This window comes from Malaclemys terrapin, chromosome 22, assembly GCF_027887155.1.
Source record: "Malaclemys terrapin pileata isolate rMalTer1 chromosome 22, rMalTer1.hap1, whole genome shotgun sequence".
Classification (NCBI taxonomy): Eukaryota; Metazoa; Chordata; order Testudines; family Emydidae; genus Malaclemys; species Malaclemys terrapin.
This window is the reverse complement of record NC_071526.1, coordinates 5,250,170-5,268,449: the sequence shown is the minus strand read 5'-3', so window position 1 is coordinate 5,268,449 and position 18,280 is coordinate 5,250,170. Positions and strand designations below refer to the sequence as shown.

Sequence of the window (18,280 nt, the reverse complement as noted above, 5' to 3'; positions counted from 1 at the left end):
GTAGGCTCCGGGCGGGATTCACCTCCGGTGGCTCCCAGAAGCAGTCAGCATGTCCCTCTGACTCCTAGGCACGGGGCAGCCAGGTAGCTCCACTCAGTGCCCCCACCTGCAAGTGCTGCCTCCGCAGTTCCCATTGGCCACAGTTCCCGGCCAATGGGAGCTGTGGAGCCAGCACTCAGGGCGGGGTCAGCGCGCAGAGCCCCCGTGGCCACCCCTGTGCCTAGGAGCCGGAGGGACATGCCAGCCACTTCCCGGGAGCCGCGCGGAGCCAGGTAGGGAGCCTGCCAGCCCCACGCCAACGGGACTTTTAATGGCCCAGTCAGCAGTGCTGACCAGAGCCACCAGGGTCTATTTTCAACCAGGTGTTCTGGTCGAAAACCAGACCCCTGGCAACCCTACCAACAGTCTTCAATGGAAGAATTCTTCTGTCAACCTAGCGCGCTCCACACAGGGACTTAGGTTGGCTTAACTCCATCGCTCAGGGGTGTGGATTTTTCATACCCCTGAGCAACATAGTTAAGCCAACCTAATTTTCTAGTGTACACCAGGCCTTAGACACGACAGTTAGTAACTGCTAACCCAGGTACTGTAACTAGCACATGGAGACAGCCAGAATCAAAGGTTTCGTTTGGATCATCAAGCAAGAGCTGGAATGCTTCTCAGAATCTCTTTGGAGAGATACATGACCAAAGTGGGCTGGCGGAACCACAGGGAGAGCCCAAAGTTAGCAGAACTTTTTCAAGCGTCTGAAGTTTCAGATCAGCTTTGAATCTGGGGGCAGTCCTTGCTTTGCCTGAAGGGGCTCTCGTCCCTCCTTCACAATCATAGCGATAAGAAATATGGCCAAAGGGAGATCAGAGGGGAGGGCCAGTCTCCCCGGTACATCAGGGTCCAAACCATACATGAAGCTTATGCACTCAGGGGAAATGTGGGATTTACACATGCAGTTTGGGCAGCCATTTTGGAAACCTGGGTCTCCTGAGGTGGCCATTACAGAATCATAGAAATGTAGGGCTGGAAGGGACCTCGAGGGGTCATCTAGTCCAGTCACCTGGACTGAATCAGGGCTTAGTAAACCTAGACCGACAGGTATTTGTCCAACCTGGTCTTAGAAACCTCCATTGATGGCGATTCCACAACCTCCCTTGGAAGCCTATTCCAGAGTTTAACAATCCTTACAGTTAGAAAGGGTTTCCTACTAACTAGCCTAAATCTCCCTTGCTGCTGATTAAGTCCATTACTTCGTCTTCTGCCTTCTGTGGACATGGACTGTCCCCTTTATAACAGCCCTTCATATATTTGAAGACTGTTATCAGGTCTCCTCTCCATCTGCTTTTCTCCAGACTAAACAGGCCCAGTTTATTTAACCTTTCCTCACAGGTCAAGTTTTCTAAACCTTTTATCATTGTTGTGGACTCACTCCAATTTATCCACTTCCTTCTTAAAGGGCGGCACCCAGAATTAGACACAGTTCTCCAGCGGAGGCATTACCAGTGCTGAATACAGCGGGACAATTACCCTCCTCTGCCTTACATACGACTCTCCTGTTAACACCCCCCAAAATGAGATTTGCCTTTTTTGCAACTGCCTCACATTGCTGGCTCAGATTCAATTTGTGATTCACTCTAACCCCCAGATCCTTTTCAGCAGCGCTACCACCTAGCCGGTTATTCCCCATTTGGTAGCTGTGCATTTGATTTGTCCTTGCTAAGAGCAGTAATTTGCACTGGTCTTTACTGAGTTTCATCTTGTTGATTTCAGACCAATCATCGAATCTGTCGAGGTCCTTTTGAATTCTAATCCTGTCCTCCCAAGTGCTTGCAACCCCTCCCATCTGGGTGTCATCTACAGATATTATAAGCACACTCTCCACTCCGTTATCCAAGTCATCAGTGAAAATATTGAATTGTACTGGACCCAGGACTGACCCCTCCCAATTTGACAACCTTGTATGAGCTGAGCCTGGCCCTGCACGGGTGCCAAGTACTCCCTTCCCCCACTGCGTTCCTGCCCAGCATGCTGCAGAGAGGGTTTCAGGAGCCCTTGGAGGTGCTACAAAGAAGCAGCTAAAGTGTGAGGAGCCCAAACACCCCCTAGGCAGGCCTGCATCAGGGACATTTACCAGGCAGAGATTCTAAGGGGCTGAGATGGGGACTTAACCCCCAGAAAAAAATCTGGTTACACACTGGGAGAGAGCTAAGAACCTGGGGGCTGAGTTTTGCTGCAGTAGCAGCTTTGGCTGATGACATGAAGGCAGCTAAAGCAAGCGGAAAGATGGCACAGTGGTTTGTGCACCTTGGGAGATTGAGGTTTAAATCCCTGCTCCACCTCTTTCTTCCTCTGTGGCCTTGGTCAAGTCACTTAGCTTTTCTATGTCTCTATTTCCCATCTGTACACTAGGGACTCCCAGAGCTGGGTGAGGCTAAATACATGGAAGATTTGGAGGCACTCCCGTAATGTGGCGATGGGAGCCACGTGAGTACGTAAAATAGGAATTCAGCAGTGACCTATCAGGCCTCCTACACGAGTCACTTATTTGATGTGGTTTGGGGAGATGTTCCTTGCTGGGGCTTTTTGTTTGATTTACTGGCTGGCTGTGGGAAAATCCCTGCCCCCCTTTGGTTATTCGATGCTGCCAACTGGCTGGAATTAATTATTTGCAGATGAGGAGTAAATGCCACTGGATGGTTATCGGTGTGACTGTACGTTTCATTATTGGCCGAGCACTCAGCGCTTGTATGTGGCTGCCTGCAATATTGTTCAATGGAAATAGATTTTTTTTTAAAACTCTCCCATAGCTGTGCTTACATTTCCTTTCCTCTGCCGGGTTACAAATAAACGGAGTAGGTTGGATCGGTAACAATCTGTGATTATGGCTCTGTGGGTCTCCGTCTTTCTGCACAGCGTACTGCCACTCCCGTACTATTCTTCCTGCTGCTACCATTTCAAATGCTGGCTAGGAGGAGATAATAGTTCATATTTACTGTAACGGAGTATTGCATAGAAGGGCGAAGCAGGTAAAAAAGCCCCACTGTGGTGGAAGCCAGGAGCGAGGGAAGGATGTCTTAGTGGTTAGAGCACTGACCCGAGTTCAGTTCCTGCTCTGCCACAAACATCCCGGGCATGTCTCTTCGTGCCTCAGCTCTGAAATGGGGATCACGGGTCAAAGATTGGGAGGCTCTCCAATACTTACGGTAATGGGAGCTGTGTCCGAATGATAGGACATGTGGCTAAGGGCTTGTCTACATGGGCTGTGAACGTACAGTGCACTAGCCTGCCGTGCAGTGACATCACGTGCAGACAGTGACTGTGCTTTGACGTGCTGCTGTTGGAAACAGGACTATGTCAAAGCGCACTACATACTTTTAGTGCCAGCATGCACGGGGAACATTACTGTGCTATAGAGTCACACCCTGGCTTGCCGCATACTAATGTCCCCTATAGACAAGCCATAAGAGACCTGCAGTGTGCAGTGAAACTTTTAAAGGAAATACCTGCTCCCACAATTAGGCCTGTTTAATTAATCCAAATCCCCCTTTCCTTACAATGAAAGAGCAGCATCGAGCAGCCTGCCGCTATGTAGAAAAGGTGCTAGTAAGAAATTCCCTCAAAACTGAACTGGGAGTACCTGGGACTAAGGAGTGTAAAGGCATGTAACACTGGGGCAAACGCTGCGATCCTTACTCAGCTTTTAACTCAGGCTATGTCTACACTACAGCCTATGTCGGCAAAACTTTTATCGCTCAGGGGCGTGAATATTCAACCCCCTTGAGCGACATATGTTACACTGACATAAGTGTTCGTGTGCACAGTCAGGGCCGGCTCTTTTGCCGCCCAAGGCAAAAAAGCCTCCCCCCCCCCCAGCGCGGCAGGGGAGGGCGCTGAGCCCGGCCGCGGGCCGCTCTCCCCAACCGGCTGGAGCGCCGGGGGGAGGGCGGAGAGCCCGGCCGGGGCTCCGCTCTCCCTGGTGGCCAGAGCGCCGGTGGGAGGGCGGCGAGCCGGCCGGGGCTCCGCTCTCCCTGGTGGCCAGAGCGCCGGTGGGAGGGCGGCGAGCCGGCCGGGGCTCCGCTCTCCCTGGTGGCCAGAGCGCCCCTCTCCAGGTGCCGCCCCAAGCACAAGCTTGGTGGGCTGGTGCCTGGAGCCGGCCCTGCGCACAGTGCTGTCAGTGGGAGACATATGCCGCCGACATAGCTTATGCTGCTTGTAGAGGTGGTTTTTTTATGTCCACAAGCGAGATCTCTCCTGTCGGCATGGAGCGTCTTAACCAGACGCGTGCAGTGGCACCTGGTATGGTGCAGCGACGCCATTGCAGTGCTGTCTGTAGCGACACACCCTTGTGAAATGAATGTTTGGCCAAAGTTCTGCGGATGGCTAGGAAGACCTGTGTTCTTTGTGTTAATTAATCCTTTGTATTGGCTGAGCTGGGGGCTCCTCGGAGCTCTTGTAGGTCTTCGCGTTGTAGAAAAAGGTTTGCTAAAAGCACTTGTGTGTGTAAACTTCTCTATCTTTTGCAAACCTTCCTGCATCAACCCCATTTCATATCGTTAGTATCAGATTAATAAAAACCTACAGTCATGGCCCCAAACCCTATAGTAACATGATTGTTATGCTGAACTGTTTGAGACCAGCGTGAGTTTTGGCAATCTGTCCTCACGTCCTTCCTGAGAGTGTTACTCAGTAGGGCCATTTTGGACCTTTCGCTGCTTCTGGATGCACTTTAGCGCAGATGGCTTTGTGGTTTTCCATCTGTGCTTGGCTGGAAGGTTGCGGCTGCTGCTGTGGCATCTCGTTACAGTCCTCCAAGGCATTGCCGCCTCCAGATGGGACAGTGCCAATGCCTTCCACCTCTTGGAAGAGTCAGCTGGTGTTGAGCATGGTGGCCCACTCAGTAAGTGGCACTTCAGACAGAGAGAAGAGTACCTAAGTGAACTGGAAACTGATGTAGGCTCCTGGATGAGGTCTCAGGCATTGGTTCTATATCCCCCTGTTCAGGTTCATATATGACCCCCATCGCCACAGGATCTGAGCACTTTCCAGAGGCGCATTAAGCGACGTAACTAGCAGCTGTCACATGTTTCTAGTCCATGAATCCCCAAAGAGTGTCCAGGTGACCCATAGCTGAGTGGGTTCAGCAAACAGTCCCCGGAATGGCTGTGATGCTGGAGGTAGGGTTGTTCAGAGCATGGCATGTGGCCAATCTCTGGACCCAAGTTCTCCCTGAAGGCTCATCTCCACCACAAATCTCTCTTGTGTTACGACTCAACTGGGAAGACAGAGTTAGCCAATACGATGCTGACCGTGACTGCGTGGTGTCACGTTCAGCATCACCCCAGCTCATAGTGGTTAGGCCCTGCCCCCAGAAGGCATCGGGTTGATCTACACTCAGGCTAACTTTTCACCCATGCTTTTATCCGGAGCCAAAGGTTCCCAGATGCTATAAAGTTGCTCCTACTAACTCTACTATCCTGAACTCCAGGCGTCCCCACACCCCTGCTCAGAATCCCAATCCATCAGCAAACCACGTCCCCTCATAAAAGGAAGTGTTTGAGATTTACAGGAGAAGTCTCCTAAATGAATAGGTGCATAAACATTGATCCTGCTACAGACAAAACTATGCTGGAAGTTCCATGTCTTCAGCTGCTATTTATCGCCCCATATTGATATTTTATGTGGCGCTTTGCTGTGCCAGACACCACAGCACTGGGCTCTAAAAGGCAGTGAACGAAACGTCCGCGTTTTCGCACTGATCAGTTAATTTAGCCATCTGTCATCACCGGGCCTGAAAACGTGACACAGAATCTGGGGTGAGGTCGGCTGAGGAAAAGCAGAAGGGTACTACTGCTTGTGGGTTGGGCAGTCCCTCGCCAGGGGCCCGATCCAAATCCCCTTGAAATAAGCCTTTTGCTCCCACTGACTTCCATGGGAGTTGGATTGGGGTCTAATGCTGTAATGGTGCTTTCTATGGACCTACTTGGTTTCATTAACTATGTAGCTTCACTCCGCCTCTTCCTCAGAGACAGAGCTGGAGTGGGAGGTTGATCAAAGGACAGAGGATTGGCCCAAAAGGCTTATTCCGACAAGCGCTTGATTATTCCATCATTTCCCCATTGTTTGTATTTCTCTTTTAAACTAACAAACACAGCACTGATTGACCCGCTGTCCTATTAGCCAACCTCCCTGCTTTGGGATTGGGGCACAACGGGTGAAAGTCACCCTGTGCAAAGAGCCTGCCTTAGGACTATGCATATAAATCTATATGCATAGACTGTAAGTCCTGCTTAACCATAGAGCAACACGACCTACCCAGGATCACACAGCCAGTCAGTCGCAAAGCCAAGAATAGAAACCAGGGGCTCTGACTCCCTGCACTTACCATTAGTCTACACTGCCTTCCTGATAAACCAGTGCTTGGGAAATCCAGATTGTGGTGAATGCTGGCAATGGGGAAGGTTGTTCGGTGGGAAGGGGAGGGAAGGAGAGGGAAGGAGTGTTTATGCGAGGGCAAAATGGGGAAGAAATCATGCTGGAGTTCACAAGGCCTGCACTTTTGCTTTTTTGTTGTCTGTCCATTTCTGACTGTCTGTCTTGTTATTTGTATTTGTAAGATCTTCGAGGCAGAGACCTCTTCCATTCCATGTGCATGCGGCAGCCAAACCTGGTTGGGGCTTTTAGGTGCTACCAAAAACAAAGAATCATTTCCTCAATGGGCGTGTAGGCCAGTGGGCAACACCACGCAAGAGCAACAGGAGGTGATGCAGGAGCAGCCCCAGGCCAGAGTCTGGGACAGGCCTTGGCCTCCTGGCATCATTTATTAGTTATACAGCTCTCCATAACTGATGGCCGCTAATTCCATCTTGACGGCCTCTATAGGGAGCGGGTTCTCTTCAGGCTATCAGCTGGCCCTGCAGCTAGGGAGGTAGTCATAGTGTGGGGCCAGGCCCATCCCCCCTTAAAGGGGTCAGTCACCCTGTGACAGGGCACCATTAAAACTGAGGGGTTTGGGGGGAGGGATCCTGGATTGTGTCATTTGATGGATTAGGTCTCAGTCTTGGCACTGGAGCCTCCTCGGAAGTGGAGCCCAGAGGAAAAAGGAGCCTGGTGCATTTCCCCCTCATTAATCCCGACACTTCTGCTGCGCCCAGCACTGGCTGTGCAAACCAATGTACCATATTATCCCTGATTCTTTTGCAATGCTGCCGCTCACCCTCTGTGACTAATAGCAAAAGCACTTACAGCTGTCTTCTTCCTCCATAAATACTTTGCTGACATAGCAGGCATAGACGAATCCAAAGAGCTTCAAAACAAAAACACAGAGAGAAAAGCCAATTATTTGGAACTCGAGAAATGTGAAACCAGACAGATAGCCAGGGTCAGAAGGAGCAGCAGTGGACACGGGCAGGCTATCTGGAGCGAATAATCTATCAAGTCAATTTAATCCCCTTATCTTGCTCACCAGTTACCTGCAAACAGATTTAGAAGGTTACAAATTTCTTAGTAAATTTCAATTTCACAAGCTGTTCATATTGGGTGAAATTCAGAGGGGCCAGCACAGACCTGTCCATCCTCAACCCTATGGGCTAATGTGTGATTAACTATTATTAACCATGTCTATTACGGCAGTGCCCGGGACCAACTGAGAACAGTGTCTCATTGTGCTAGGTGCTGCACAAAAGTGTAAGTGGTGCATAGGCTTGGTGCTTGGGTGACCAGACAGCAAGTGTGAAAAATCGGGACAGGGAGTGAGGGGTAATAGAAGCCTATATAAGAAAAAGACCCAAAAATCAGGACTGTCCCTATAAAATCAGGACATCTGGTCACTTCTACCTGATGCAGGTTTTCTGCATGGGATGAATTTTACCCTTTGGCTCTGTTTTCAACTCTGTTCATGGCAGGTAACAGGTCACCTAAGTCACATGGCATGAGTCCTGTCCTCTGATAGGATGTCCAGAAACCAATTTAAGACAAACTGGTGCAACTTGTATGTTTAGACAAGAACTCAGCAGGTGAGTGGGAGGGGTATGTCCTAGCACCTTGGCCAGGAGGGTTCTGTGACATCAGTCCGTACTGGGGGTGACAGCATTTGGGGAGTGCTCTTTTGGGAGAGAATTATGGGGCTCTGTTGGAGCTGGAAGGGTTCTGCCCCTGCCCCCCGCACTTCAAATCCCTCCAGTTTGTTCTATGAAGTTGGAACTGGGGAACAAGAGTGGAACTTGCTTTGGTTCCAATATCTGCACTTCGTGGGCTCTGTCTGCAGGAGACCCCATTGCCTGAGTCACTTACACCTGGACTGGAGAAAGCACTGGGGTCCTGGACTCAGTGGAGGATGGTCTCGTCACTGATCCCCAGGGTCCTAAGAGGTGTCCTGCCGCATGGCGTGGCAAAGGCAGGAGCGGATTTCTCAAGCGGTGTTGCCATGGGAGGTGTGTGCTGGAAAGCGAGGCTGAACTCACAGGTTACTACGCAGGGAGAGATATCTCTGACCCTGCCAGGCCACACACCCTGTGTGCAGGAGAGGCCAGCTGACCTGACAGGAAGCCTGTGATTAGCTCGGAGACATCACGACTGGTGGGAAGCAGGCCCTTCTCAAAGCTCATGTGCCCGGTTCCCACTCCCTCCGAGTCCTGGCCCCACCCCGAATCAAAGACTGCTGCTGCCAAGGCTGGTAGAAGCCAGCCCAGGTCATGTCTGGCAGATGTTTGGTGCTCCACTTGGACTGGGTCCGGCCTGTTGCCAGCTCCATCCAGCTCCCCCATTGCCAGGCCGTGTCGTGAAGCAGCACTTGATGCACTCAACTTATTTTTATTTTATTGGGCTTGTCATTCAGGAGGCTGCACGAGGGAGCCCTGCTGTTATTAATCGGGACACGGGGGAGGGCTGTGTGTGCATGAGTGTGCAATAAAAGTGCACCCCTGTTTTTAAACCCTGCCTTGAAGTTCTCCTTTAAAACCTTCCCCTCCAGCATCCCCGAAAGGGGAGCGTGTCTCTCCGGCAATTATTTCTGCTTCCAGCCCAGCCAAGGACATATTCACAATTGCTTAAACTCCTGGCATCTTTCTGCCTGTTGACAACTCACTAGCAGCCTCTGGTGTAGGAAGCTGCCAGACGGGGAGATGAGAGCAGTGGCCTCAGTCCACACGGTTCTGGGAACGTGTCGCTCAGCTCTTTTGTTGGCTATCATTGTATGATTTCTGAGTCAACATTTCGCACACACGAAACATCACATTTCAAGGGGGGCTTTCAGGCACAGGGTCTGTCTGCTCTGCTCCTCTGCTGTTCACACCTCGAGCACCACCAGCCCAGAGATGAGCTGATATGACACATTATATTATCAACATCTCCTCTGGAGCACGAGGCGCTAATGTACGCTAACACCCTGGGAAGTCACCAGCTGGAATGTGCCAGCCTCGCTCCCCCAGATATATTCGTGCCACAGCTGCATTCCTTTCTTCCACTCATTTTACAATTGAAGCTAAAGGGAAAGGAGCGAAGTTGGTGGTTTATAATCCATGCAGCTTAATGCTCATGGCTCTGTTATCTGCTAGGGTGAAATTTACCAGGTGCAGAGGACTTAAGTGCGCTTTGTGATGGTCTTCTGTATAAGGGTGAATTTCACCCTCGATCTTTAAGTGATCCCCCCACACCTCTTGTTATTATTCCATGGTTTAATGAGGGACTAGAGATACATTTATCAGATAAGAACACCCAGGATTGCTGTTTTCATATTTTTTAAAGCCACACCTCCCCATTTCACTTTGAAAATAACATGGTCCCAATAGCCTCTAAGTGGTGGCTTTGGGGAGCGGCCAGGAATTGAAATGACTTCAGCCACCGTAGGTGCCTAGCTCCCACTGATTCCAACGGGAGTGAGTCGCTTAAATACCTTTGAGGCTGGGGGCTGATGGCTCTACAACATTTCAGCTCCTCGAGTGGTTTCTGTGGGTGCCACAGATGCGAGGGCATCATACAATAACACATGCCCCTGAATGGTACATCGCAGCTGAGTGGAAATGGAGGATTTTTACTTTTTTTTAAAAATGTGAAAACTTTTTTTTTTTTTAAATGCATAGCGCTTTGCCCAGTTTTACTGGACATCCATTAAGAGCACGACCCCCTCTGGGGGCCATTCTGGTGTGTCGAACTTCACCCTGTTGGTTTATGGTGAATGGAATCACAGCTGCATTATGCACAGTTAAAGGGGATCGTTAATAGAGACAGGCCCAGAATCCCAAATCTGGAGGGAAAAGTCTCCTTTGTCTTTTGGGGAAGTTCTGATCCAGATTCATTTCTGGGTTTGGCTTTAGCACGGGCCAGAACTAGAACACATTGAATCCAAATGCTCCAGAACTTTGGGGAAAATTTGGATTCAGACCCAAATCCCACGTCTCAGCCTCCCAGTCCTCCACCTTCATAAATAATGCTAACTTTGTATTTCTGTAGGGGTCCCTCACCCCTGAAATGCAGCTGACCCTGGGCTGCAGTGTTACAGTCATTCAGTGATAGCGATGGTACACGATAATTTTTGGGAAGTCAGTAACAGGTGACTGGCCAGGATATGTTCTGAGTGAGCTGGCTGGCTCTCCATTGCCCTGCGCTGTGTGTAGCCATCTAGGACCAGAGGAATCTACCCCATGGCACAGTGTGCAGATCACCACTTTTCACCCACTTTGCACTAGTGAACAAGTGCAAGGTAATGGAGTGTCAGGCCCACTAAGGGCATGGCTACACTGCAATCACAGGTGTGACTGTGATTTGATCAACTAGCTTGAGTAACAACAGCAGTGAAGCCTTGGGGGCCCAGGGTAGCCCCACCCACCCAGGACCACGGGTAGCTACTCAAGTAGCGGTCGCCCGTGCTGCTGTGGCTTCACTGCTGTTGTTACTGGAGCTGGCTAGATCAAAGCTATCTTGGGTATGGCTACACATGCTGCAATCACACCAAGACAAACCCTTACTCTGGTGGTGTTACGTTGGGTTTACACCCAGTGGGCTTGATTCTCTTCTCACTTGAAACCAGGAGTAACTCCCATGGAGTCAAAGCTTGTGCAACAGACCCAGGATCTTTGCTATTCCTCATTCTAGCGCCCTCAGGAATCACACGGGAGGGACACGAGATCCGAGGCGAACCCTGGCTCCCCTTACCGCAAGGAATATCTGCATGGCGCTGCTCACTACCTCGATGTACTGGTAATCGAGCAGGCATCCGGTGACAGTGATGACGTGATGGTCCTCGGGGGCCAGGTTTGAGTTCATCACCGGCGTCACCAGGCAGCCGGGCCCATTCTCCATCCACCACGAGCGGTGCAGCGAGGTATTAAAGGTCATGATGAAGTCCCGGTCCTATGGGAGAGGCACATGGGAACACAAGCACAGAGTGAGGCCCCCCCTTTCTGTAGGAACCATTCCCCAGCAGAGGGTACTCCTGATTCCCGGGGTATGAGGGTGTTGGTTGTCAACATTTAGAGCCTCTATTCAGGGTGGCCATTAGGAGGCACCCAGTAGGGAAGTAAGGATCTGTGTAAGCAGAAAATAAAGACAGTCTTGTATTCACCCTGATCACTGTGTCCTGGGTCTCTGTAATTGCTACATGGTGTCAGTGGTGGGATTCGAACCCACGTCTCCATATGGAGACAATGACACCCAACACAAACCATCAAAGGCCTGATTTTCAGAAGTGTGGAGCCCTCCCAACTCTTGGTGAAGTCAGTGGGAGCTGCAGGTCCACTCCCCAAAGCAACACCAAGAGCAACAAGACTTCACAGGGGAAGGGGCCCGTAACCCACTCAGTGTAGTACTCTGTCCCCTCATGCAGGGGCTGGGTCACAGATGGGCTGACCTGGGCCTGGGCCTTTTAGTGCATTCAGGTCCAGCAAGCCCATGTTCTAACCCCACTGGTGCCACACCCTGCCCCACGGGACGAAGCATTACATTACTGTCCACACATACTTCTGCACTGAACGATGAATCGTATTCGTATAGCGCATCATTACTACATCTCTCCCTGCATCCCCAATCTGCTTTATTAATCATTAGCAGCACCCCGGCCCTTCTCTAGCAGCTTCTATTCACAGGTCTCATTTTAGAGGAGTTCAGGAGTTTAGCCTTATAATCCCTGTCAAATGGGAAACCTGGCCACGTTCTGCTCTGCCACGTTCTGCTCTCCGTCCTGTCAGCGTAAATCTACAGTTACTTCTACATTCACACATGTTACTGTGCACGGTTGGTCCAGAGAGGTTAGCTGACTTGCCCAGGGCCACACCGGTAATCCAGGGCACAGCAGGGAGGAGAGCCAGGGACCCCAGCTGGTGAGAATCAGAGGAGCTCCACTGACTTCCATGAGGCTCTGTCGACCGGCTCAGGACTGAGCCCATGTCTCCAGCCTGCCAGCCCTGTGCTCCCATTTCCTCCCAAAGGGCTACAGCAGCACAGGAGAGGGGCAGCCGCGTGCTGTCCAATCACAGCAGATGCGAGCGCCTGTGAGCTGAGGACACTGCGGCATCTTGGAGAGCCCAGCCTGGTTTTGCAAGCCCCGGGGTTAGTTCCTTTACGCAAGCACCTGTCCCTCCAGCTGGGCAAAGGGACCTTTGCAGGTTCTCTCAGCACTGGCTGCACCATGTGATAGCCAGAGCACAACGCTGACAGACCCTGGTCATCGACAGGCAGGATCAAACCGGGGAACGCTGGAGCTTAGTGCATGAGCCTCTACCACACGAGCTAAAAGCCCCCGGGCTAAGAGCAGACTCATTTAACTCTCTCTAAGGCAGGGGTGGCCAACCTGAGCCTGAGAAGGAGCCAGAATTTACCAATGTACATTGCCAAAGAGCCACAGGAATACGTCAGCCGCCCCCCACCCCCAGCACCTCCTGCCCACCAGCAGCCCTGCCGGTCAGCGCCTCCCCTCCCTCCCGTGCCTCCTGCCCGCTGCGATCAGCTGTTTCGAAGTGTACAGGAGGCTCTGGGGAGGAGCAAAGGTGCAGCAGGCTCAGGGGAGGGGGCGGGAAGGGGCAGGGGCCTGGGGGTAAGGGGTGGAGTGGGGGCGAGGCCTGGAGTTGAGCAGTGGAAAGTTGGCACCTGTAGCTCCAGTCCCAGCGTTGCATATTAACTTCTGAAGAGCCGCATGCGGATCTGGAGCCCCAGGTTGCCCCCCCACCCCCCTGCTCTAAGTCATCTCGGTGCCACCAGAGACAGAACACGGCACCCAGCTGGTGTGTGGGTTACACTCAGCACCTGGAGAACCAGCACCATAACACTCCAGCAAAGCCCCGGGCCAGGTCCATCTCTCGGTTCTGAGATGCAGATGGATTCTCCTTCTCCCCAGCCTGGTTGATTGCACTGGGCAGCACTGCCAGCGAGATGGACACACAGACCCCCGCCACAAAGGCTTTGCTCCTGGATAGATCCGCCTGGGCGCCTGGCAAGCCCGTTAACATGCTTTGGGGCTCTCCATGCTTGATCTCCCTGAGCTTTTAGATCTCTGCTTCATACCCAGCAGGCCTGCCCCTGCACAACACGGCTTTGGGCTGTCACCGGGGGAAGGATAAGATGCTGCTTCTCTAATCCTCCCAGCCCAGCGCCTGCACCCGCCTGATAGCAGACTCGGAAGATGCAAAGCTGAAATTCAATAGAGCCGGCAATACGTGGGCTGGGGCTCCCTTCCAGGAGTGACCAGACGAACGCACGGCACGATCAACGCAGCTGCCCCCGCTCACAGAGCAGAAGAACAGATTGGACTTAAAGACTTAGCTCTCCTGCAGCTGTGCTTTCTTTGGGTGCAGCCACAGGGACCGCTCGCATCTGAAAGCGTTCCCCGAAGAGAAGAGAGGCCCCCACAGCACTGAGAGCACGGGGTGGGGGGGCGGGCACAGGTTCAGGAGCAGAGATCCACTTCAGTACAGTGCATGTGTCCCAGCTCTGCTTTGTGTCTGATATTAAACCTCAGCAGCCTCTCTGAGCACTGCCAGGAGCACCAAACGTGCAGCCCCGAGCCCCGAGTTCAGGATCCGGGCCCAGGGCAGTTTGGCAATGAGCAGCCCCTTGGTGCGTTGACAAAACATTGACTTTTTTTGGTGACAAAAATCAAGGTTTTTGTCAAAAAGGATTGTTTTGTGAAGAAAATTGTTTTTGACCAAAAAATGGGTATTTATTTAAAAAAACGATATTCCCCCCCCAGTTTTCGGCAACCAAAAACATTTTTGATTTAAAGCCAAAAGTTTGGGTTTTGGGTTGTCAGAAGCCACACACACAAAAAAACCCCGTCAGTGTTTTGGTTTCAAGGTTTTTCAGTGAAAAGCAGATTTTTTTCTTTTCTCATTTTCACTGAAGATTTTCATGGGGGAAACTAAATAATTTCCCAAGCAGCAACACGTGGGAGATTAATAGACAGGGACATCTGAAGACAGAACATTCAACTGGGCTCAGGAGATCCAAGGTCTATTCCTCGCTCTGCTGCTGGGCGACCTTGAGCGAGGCACTTCACCGCTCCGTGCCTCAGTTTCCCCATCTGTACAATAGGGAAATGATACTGACCTCCTTAGTAAAGCCCTGTGGGATCTATTGATGAAAAGCACTAGATAAGAGCCAAGGGGTTCTTTTTATTATTTAATAATAATAACAATGCTGTTTGGGGGGCATAAAAGAGGGCCCAAAGGGCCCCTCATGTTTCTGCAGATGCAGCTGACATGCCCACAATAGGCTGCATGTGTCAGATCCGCAGCCTGTATTGTGGGTCTCAGTCCAGCTCCACAAGGCAAAAGCCACCCAATGTTTGGGATGTTTAGGAAAGCATGGAGAGCTTGGTTTCCATGTCTGCTGGGCTTCTGCACAGCCTGTCCCATCCCCGGCTGAACCTGGAAGAGCTGAACTATGCCCAAAATGAGACAGAGGCAACAGAGCAAGAGAGCTTGCCACAGCCCAAGCACAAGTGGGAATAGCAGAAATCTCAGGGAAGTGACACCTCTTTAGCAAAGAGGATTAATAACCCAGATTTGCAGACTCAGGAGGCTCAGAGAGTTTCAAACAAGCATCCAGTCTCCACACCCCAGTGCAACCCTACAATAACAAACCAGCAGGTGCACTTCCTAAGGCTCCTTGGCCACTGTAGCCTGCTCCCAAGTCTGCACCACCCAGTGCTCATGGGAAGCCATACGATAACGAAACAGCGAATTGTGGTCTGAGGGAGAGAAAAAAATCCCACAAAGAGAAATTTCACCTTCCAACATCTAAGGTGGATTCATGAAAAACCTGGATTTTAAAAACTTCAAAATATTATCTTGGCAGCATCTTTTAGCGATTGCCAAAAGCGAGGAATGACCATTCCAGGCATCCTGCAGCGACGCATGGGGGGGTGGGGGGGTGCAGCCCCTGATCTCTAGACACCTGTTGCTTATCAGTGTCCTATTTCTCTGCATTCCAGCTCTTTGACAGCGTAAGATTCCCCTGCTTCTTCTCAACACCAGTTTACAGCTCTCCCTGCTGCCGTTAATTTTAACAACACCAACTTTTATTAATAATTCAATGTTAACATAACGGTTTTGCTGAGATTTATTGCCCCAACTGCTGGGAGCTTTCATGCAAACAGCGGCAGTGCCACATCTTTGCACAATATGCGCTTTTGCTTCGCTCCTTTTCCTCTTTGTGAGATCCCAGAGCCTGTTTCTCCATTGCCTTGTGCCTTGTGCAGTCATTTCAAGCAGAGCGTTTGTTACCATTGTGATCTGGTCGTATGCCCTCTTTGCACTGATTGATGTACAGAACAACACTAGGTACAAAGCACAAGAGAATCAGGGCCCTGGAGCCTGAGGTCCAGACTCGTCCCAATCTCCTCACCCCAATACAACCTCCTCGCACAGTTCCAGGATATTTTTTAAAGCTGTGGCCTTAGGGGCCACACATGCCAGCCTCTTCTGGGAGCAGCGTGGAGCCAGGGCAGGCAGGGAACTACGTGAGGTAAGCGCCGCCTTGCCGGAGCCTGCACTCCGAACCCCCTGCCCCAGGTCAGAACCCCCTCCAGCACCCCAACCCCCTGCCCCAGCCCTGAGCCCGCTCCTACACCCCAAATACATCCCCGTCCCCACCCCACAGCCTACACCCCCTCCAGCACCCCAACCCCCTGCCCCAGCCTGGAGCCCCCTCCTACACCCCAAATACATCCCCGGCCCCACCCCACAGCCCACACCCCCAGACAGCCTACACCCCCTCCCACACCTCAACCCCCTGCCCCAGCCCTGAGCCCGTTCCCATGCTCCAAACCCCTGCCCCAGCTCAGAGCCCCCTCCCACACCCTGGACCCCTCATTTCTGGCCTCAGCCTGGAGCCTGCACCCTCAGCTGGAGCCCTCCCCGCTTCCCCAACCCAACCCCCAGCCCCAGCCCAGTGAAAGTGAGTGAGGGCGGGGGAGAGCGAGTGATGGAGGGAGGGGGGCTGGAGTGAGGGGGTGGGGCCTCAGAGAAGAGGCAGGGCAGGGATGGGGCCTCGGGGCAGGGGTGCGGCCAGGGTGTTTGCAATTAGAAAGTTGGCAAGCAACGCTAGTCCAAACTAAAAATCTGAGCCTGTCTCTCTGATATCGCCTCGTGTCCAGCCCCCATTGCTTAGTTCCACACCACCTCGCTCTTTGCATCCCTTCCCTGGCTCGCCCCTATGCAGCACATCAAACATGAGCTACGTGTCTTCATGTTCTGACCTATCCCCACCCGACCTACCAGCTCTCAGACCAGTCACTAGCAAAATGTCGATTCTGGCTCCATGATACCAGCCTCCATCGCCCACTGGTTACATTTTCAAACAAGCCCGGTTCGTGAGTCCACATTCAGAACAGAATTCGTTTTGACTCTAGTTTTCCTGGAAGACTCTGTGGCTAACTGGAAAACTGGTAGAACCGTGACATGAGAAACACCATGCTAGTGAATCCTAACAAACAGAGAAGTTATTATTATTCAGTCTGTTTAAAACTCTTTGCCGTTGCGTGTTGTTGTTTGTTAACGTATATTTAATTCAAATACCTAAGAAATACTTCGGAGGATAATTGTCTTTGTCAAAGAATTCGTGTTACTGCCACTTCTGCTAAGCCGGAGAAATCTCAGAGACCACATTTCCGAGACCTTGAATGAGCCATCTACCAAAAGCCCAGGGAAGATTTTACTTGACATTCCTGATATTTGAGGGACAACATGGGGGAGGGAATATCTTTTACTGGACCAACTTCTGTTGGTGGCAGAGACAAACTTTTGAGCTTACACAGAGCTCTTCTTCCGGTCTGGAAATGGTAACCAAAGTGCCACAGCTATATACCAGGAGGGACAGACTGTTAAGCATAAGGAGTTAACACATGCTGCAAGAAACCACTTAAAACGAAGTGGGTAATGAACACCTGTGCAGTCGCAGGACAAAGGAGAGTTAGCAGGTTACAAATTGTTGTAATGAGCCATAAAACCAGTGTCTCTGGTGAGACTGTGATTATTCGTGTCTAGCAGAGTTATGAATTTAAATTCCCAAGCTTGATATAAACTGGCCATCAGCCACCTTTGGCTTGAAATTAGATAAAGGTTTCTAACCATCAGAGGAGTGAAGTTCTGGAACTGCCTTCCAAGGGGAGCAGTTGGGGGGAAAAAACCTAACTGGCTTCAAGACTGAGCTTGATAAGTTTATGGAGCGGATGGTGTGATGGGATTTCCTACAATGGCATGTAGCCGATCTGCAACAGCTGGCAGCAAATATCTCCAAGGGCCAAAGATGGGACACTAGCCGGGCGGGGGGCTCTGAGTTACTACAGGGAAATATTTCACAAGGGTCTGGCTCATAGGCGCTGACCCCCCCTGCCCATCCCCGGCCCCACCCCACTCCACCCCTTCCATGAGGCCCCACCCATTCCCTGCCCCCATTCCAACTCCTTCCCCAAAGTCCCCGCCCCAACTCCGCCCCCTCCCTGCCACTATTCCAACTCCTTCCCCAAATCCCCGGCCCCGCCTCTTCCCCACCTCCTCCCCATCCCCGGTCCTCCCCCCCTCCTGGAGTGTGCTAACGCTGCCAAACAGCTATTTGGCAACAGCCCGGCGGGAAGTGCTGGGAGGTAGGCGGAGGAGCGGGGACACGGCATGCTTGGGGGGGGGGATAAGATGGGGGGAGCTTGGCTGCACCCACTAATTTTTCCCTTTGGGTGCTCCAGCCCCGGAGCACCCACGGAGTCGGTGCCTATGGTGTCTTGCCCACATGCCCAGGGTCTAACTGATCACCATATTTGGGGTTGGGAAGGAATTTTCCCCCAGGTCAGGTGGGCAGAGACCATGGA

General features: G+C 51.7%; 1 protein-coding gene across 1 annotated transcript in view; it reads right to left on the bottom strand.

Annotated features, from left to right (window-relative positions):
* Positions 1–18,280, bottom strand: part of NKAIN1 (sodium/potassium transporting ATPase interacting 1) — a 205,078-nt gene that overhangs the window by 40,539 nt on the left and 146,259 nt on the right. Inside the window, exons 4-5 of the mRNA XM_054011940.1 lie at positions 11,140–11,337; positions 7,234–7,294 (exon numbers count right to left, since the gene is read on the bottom strand). Coding sequence (XP_053867915.1) covers positions 7,234–7,294; positions 11,140–11,337 — 259 coding nt within the window. The remainder of the gene's footprint in view (positions 1–7,233; positions 7,295–11,139; positions 11,338–18,280) is intronic.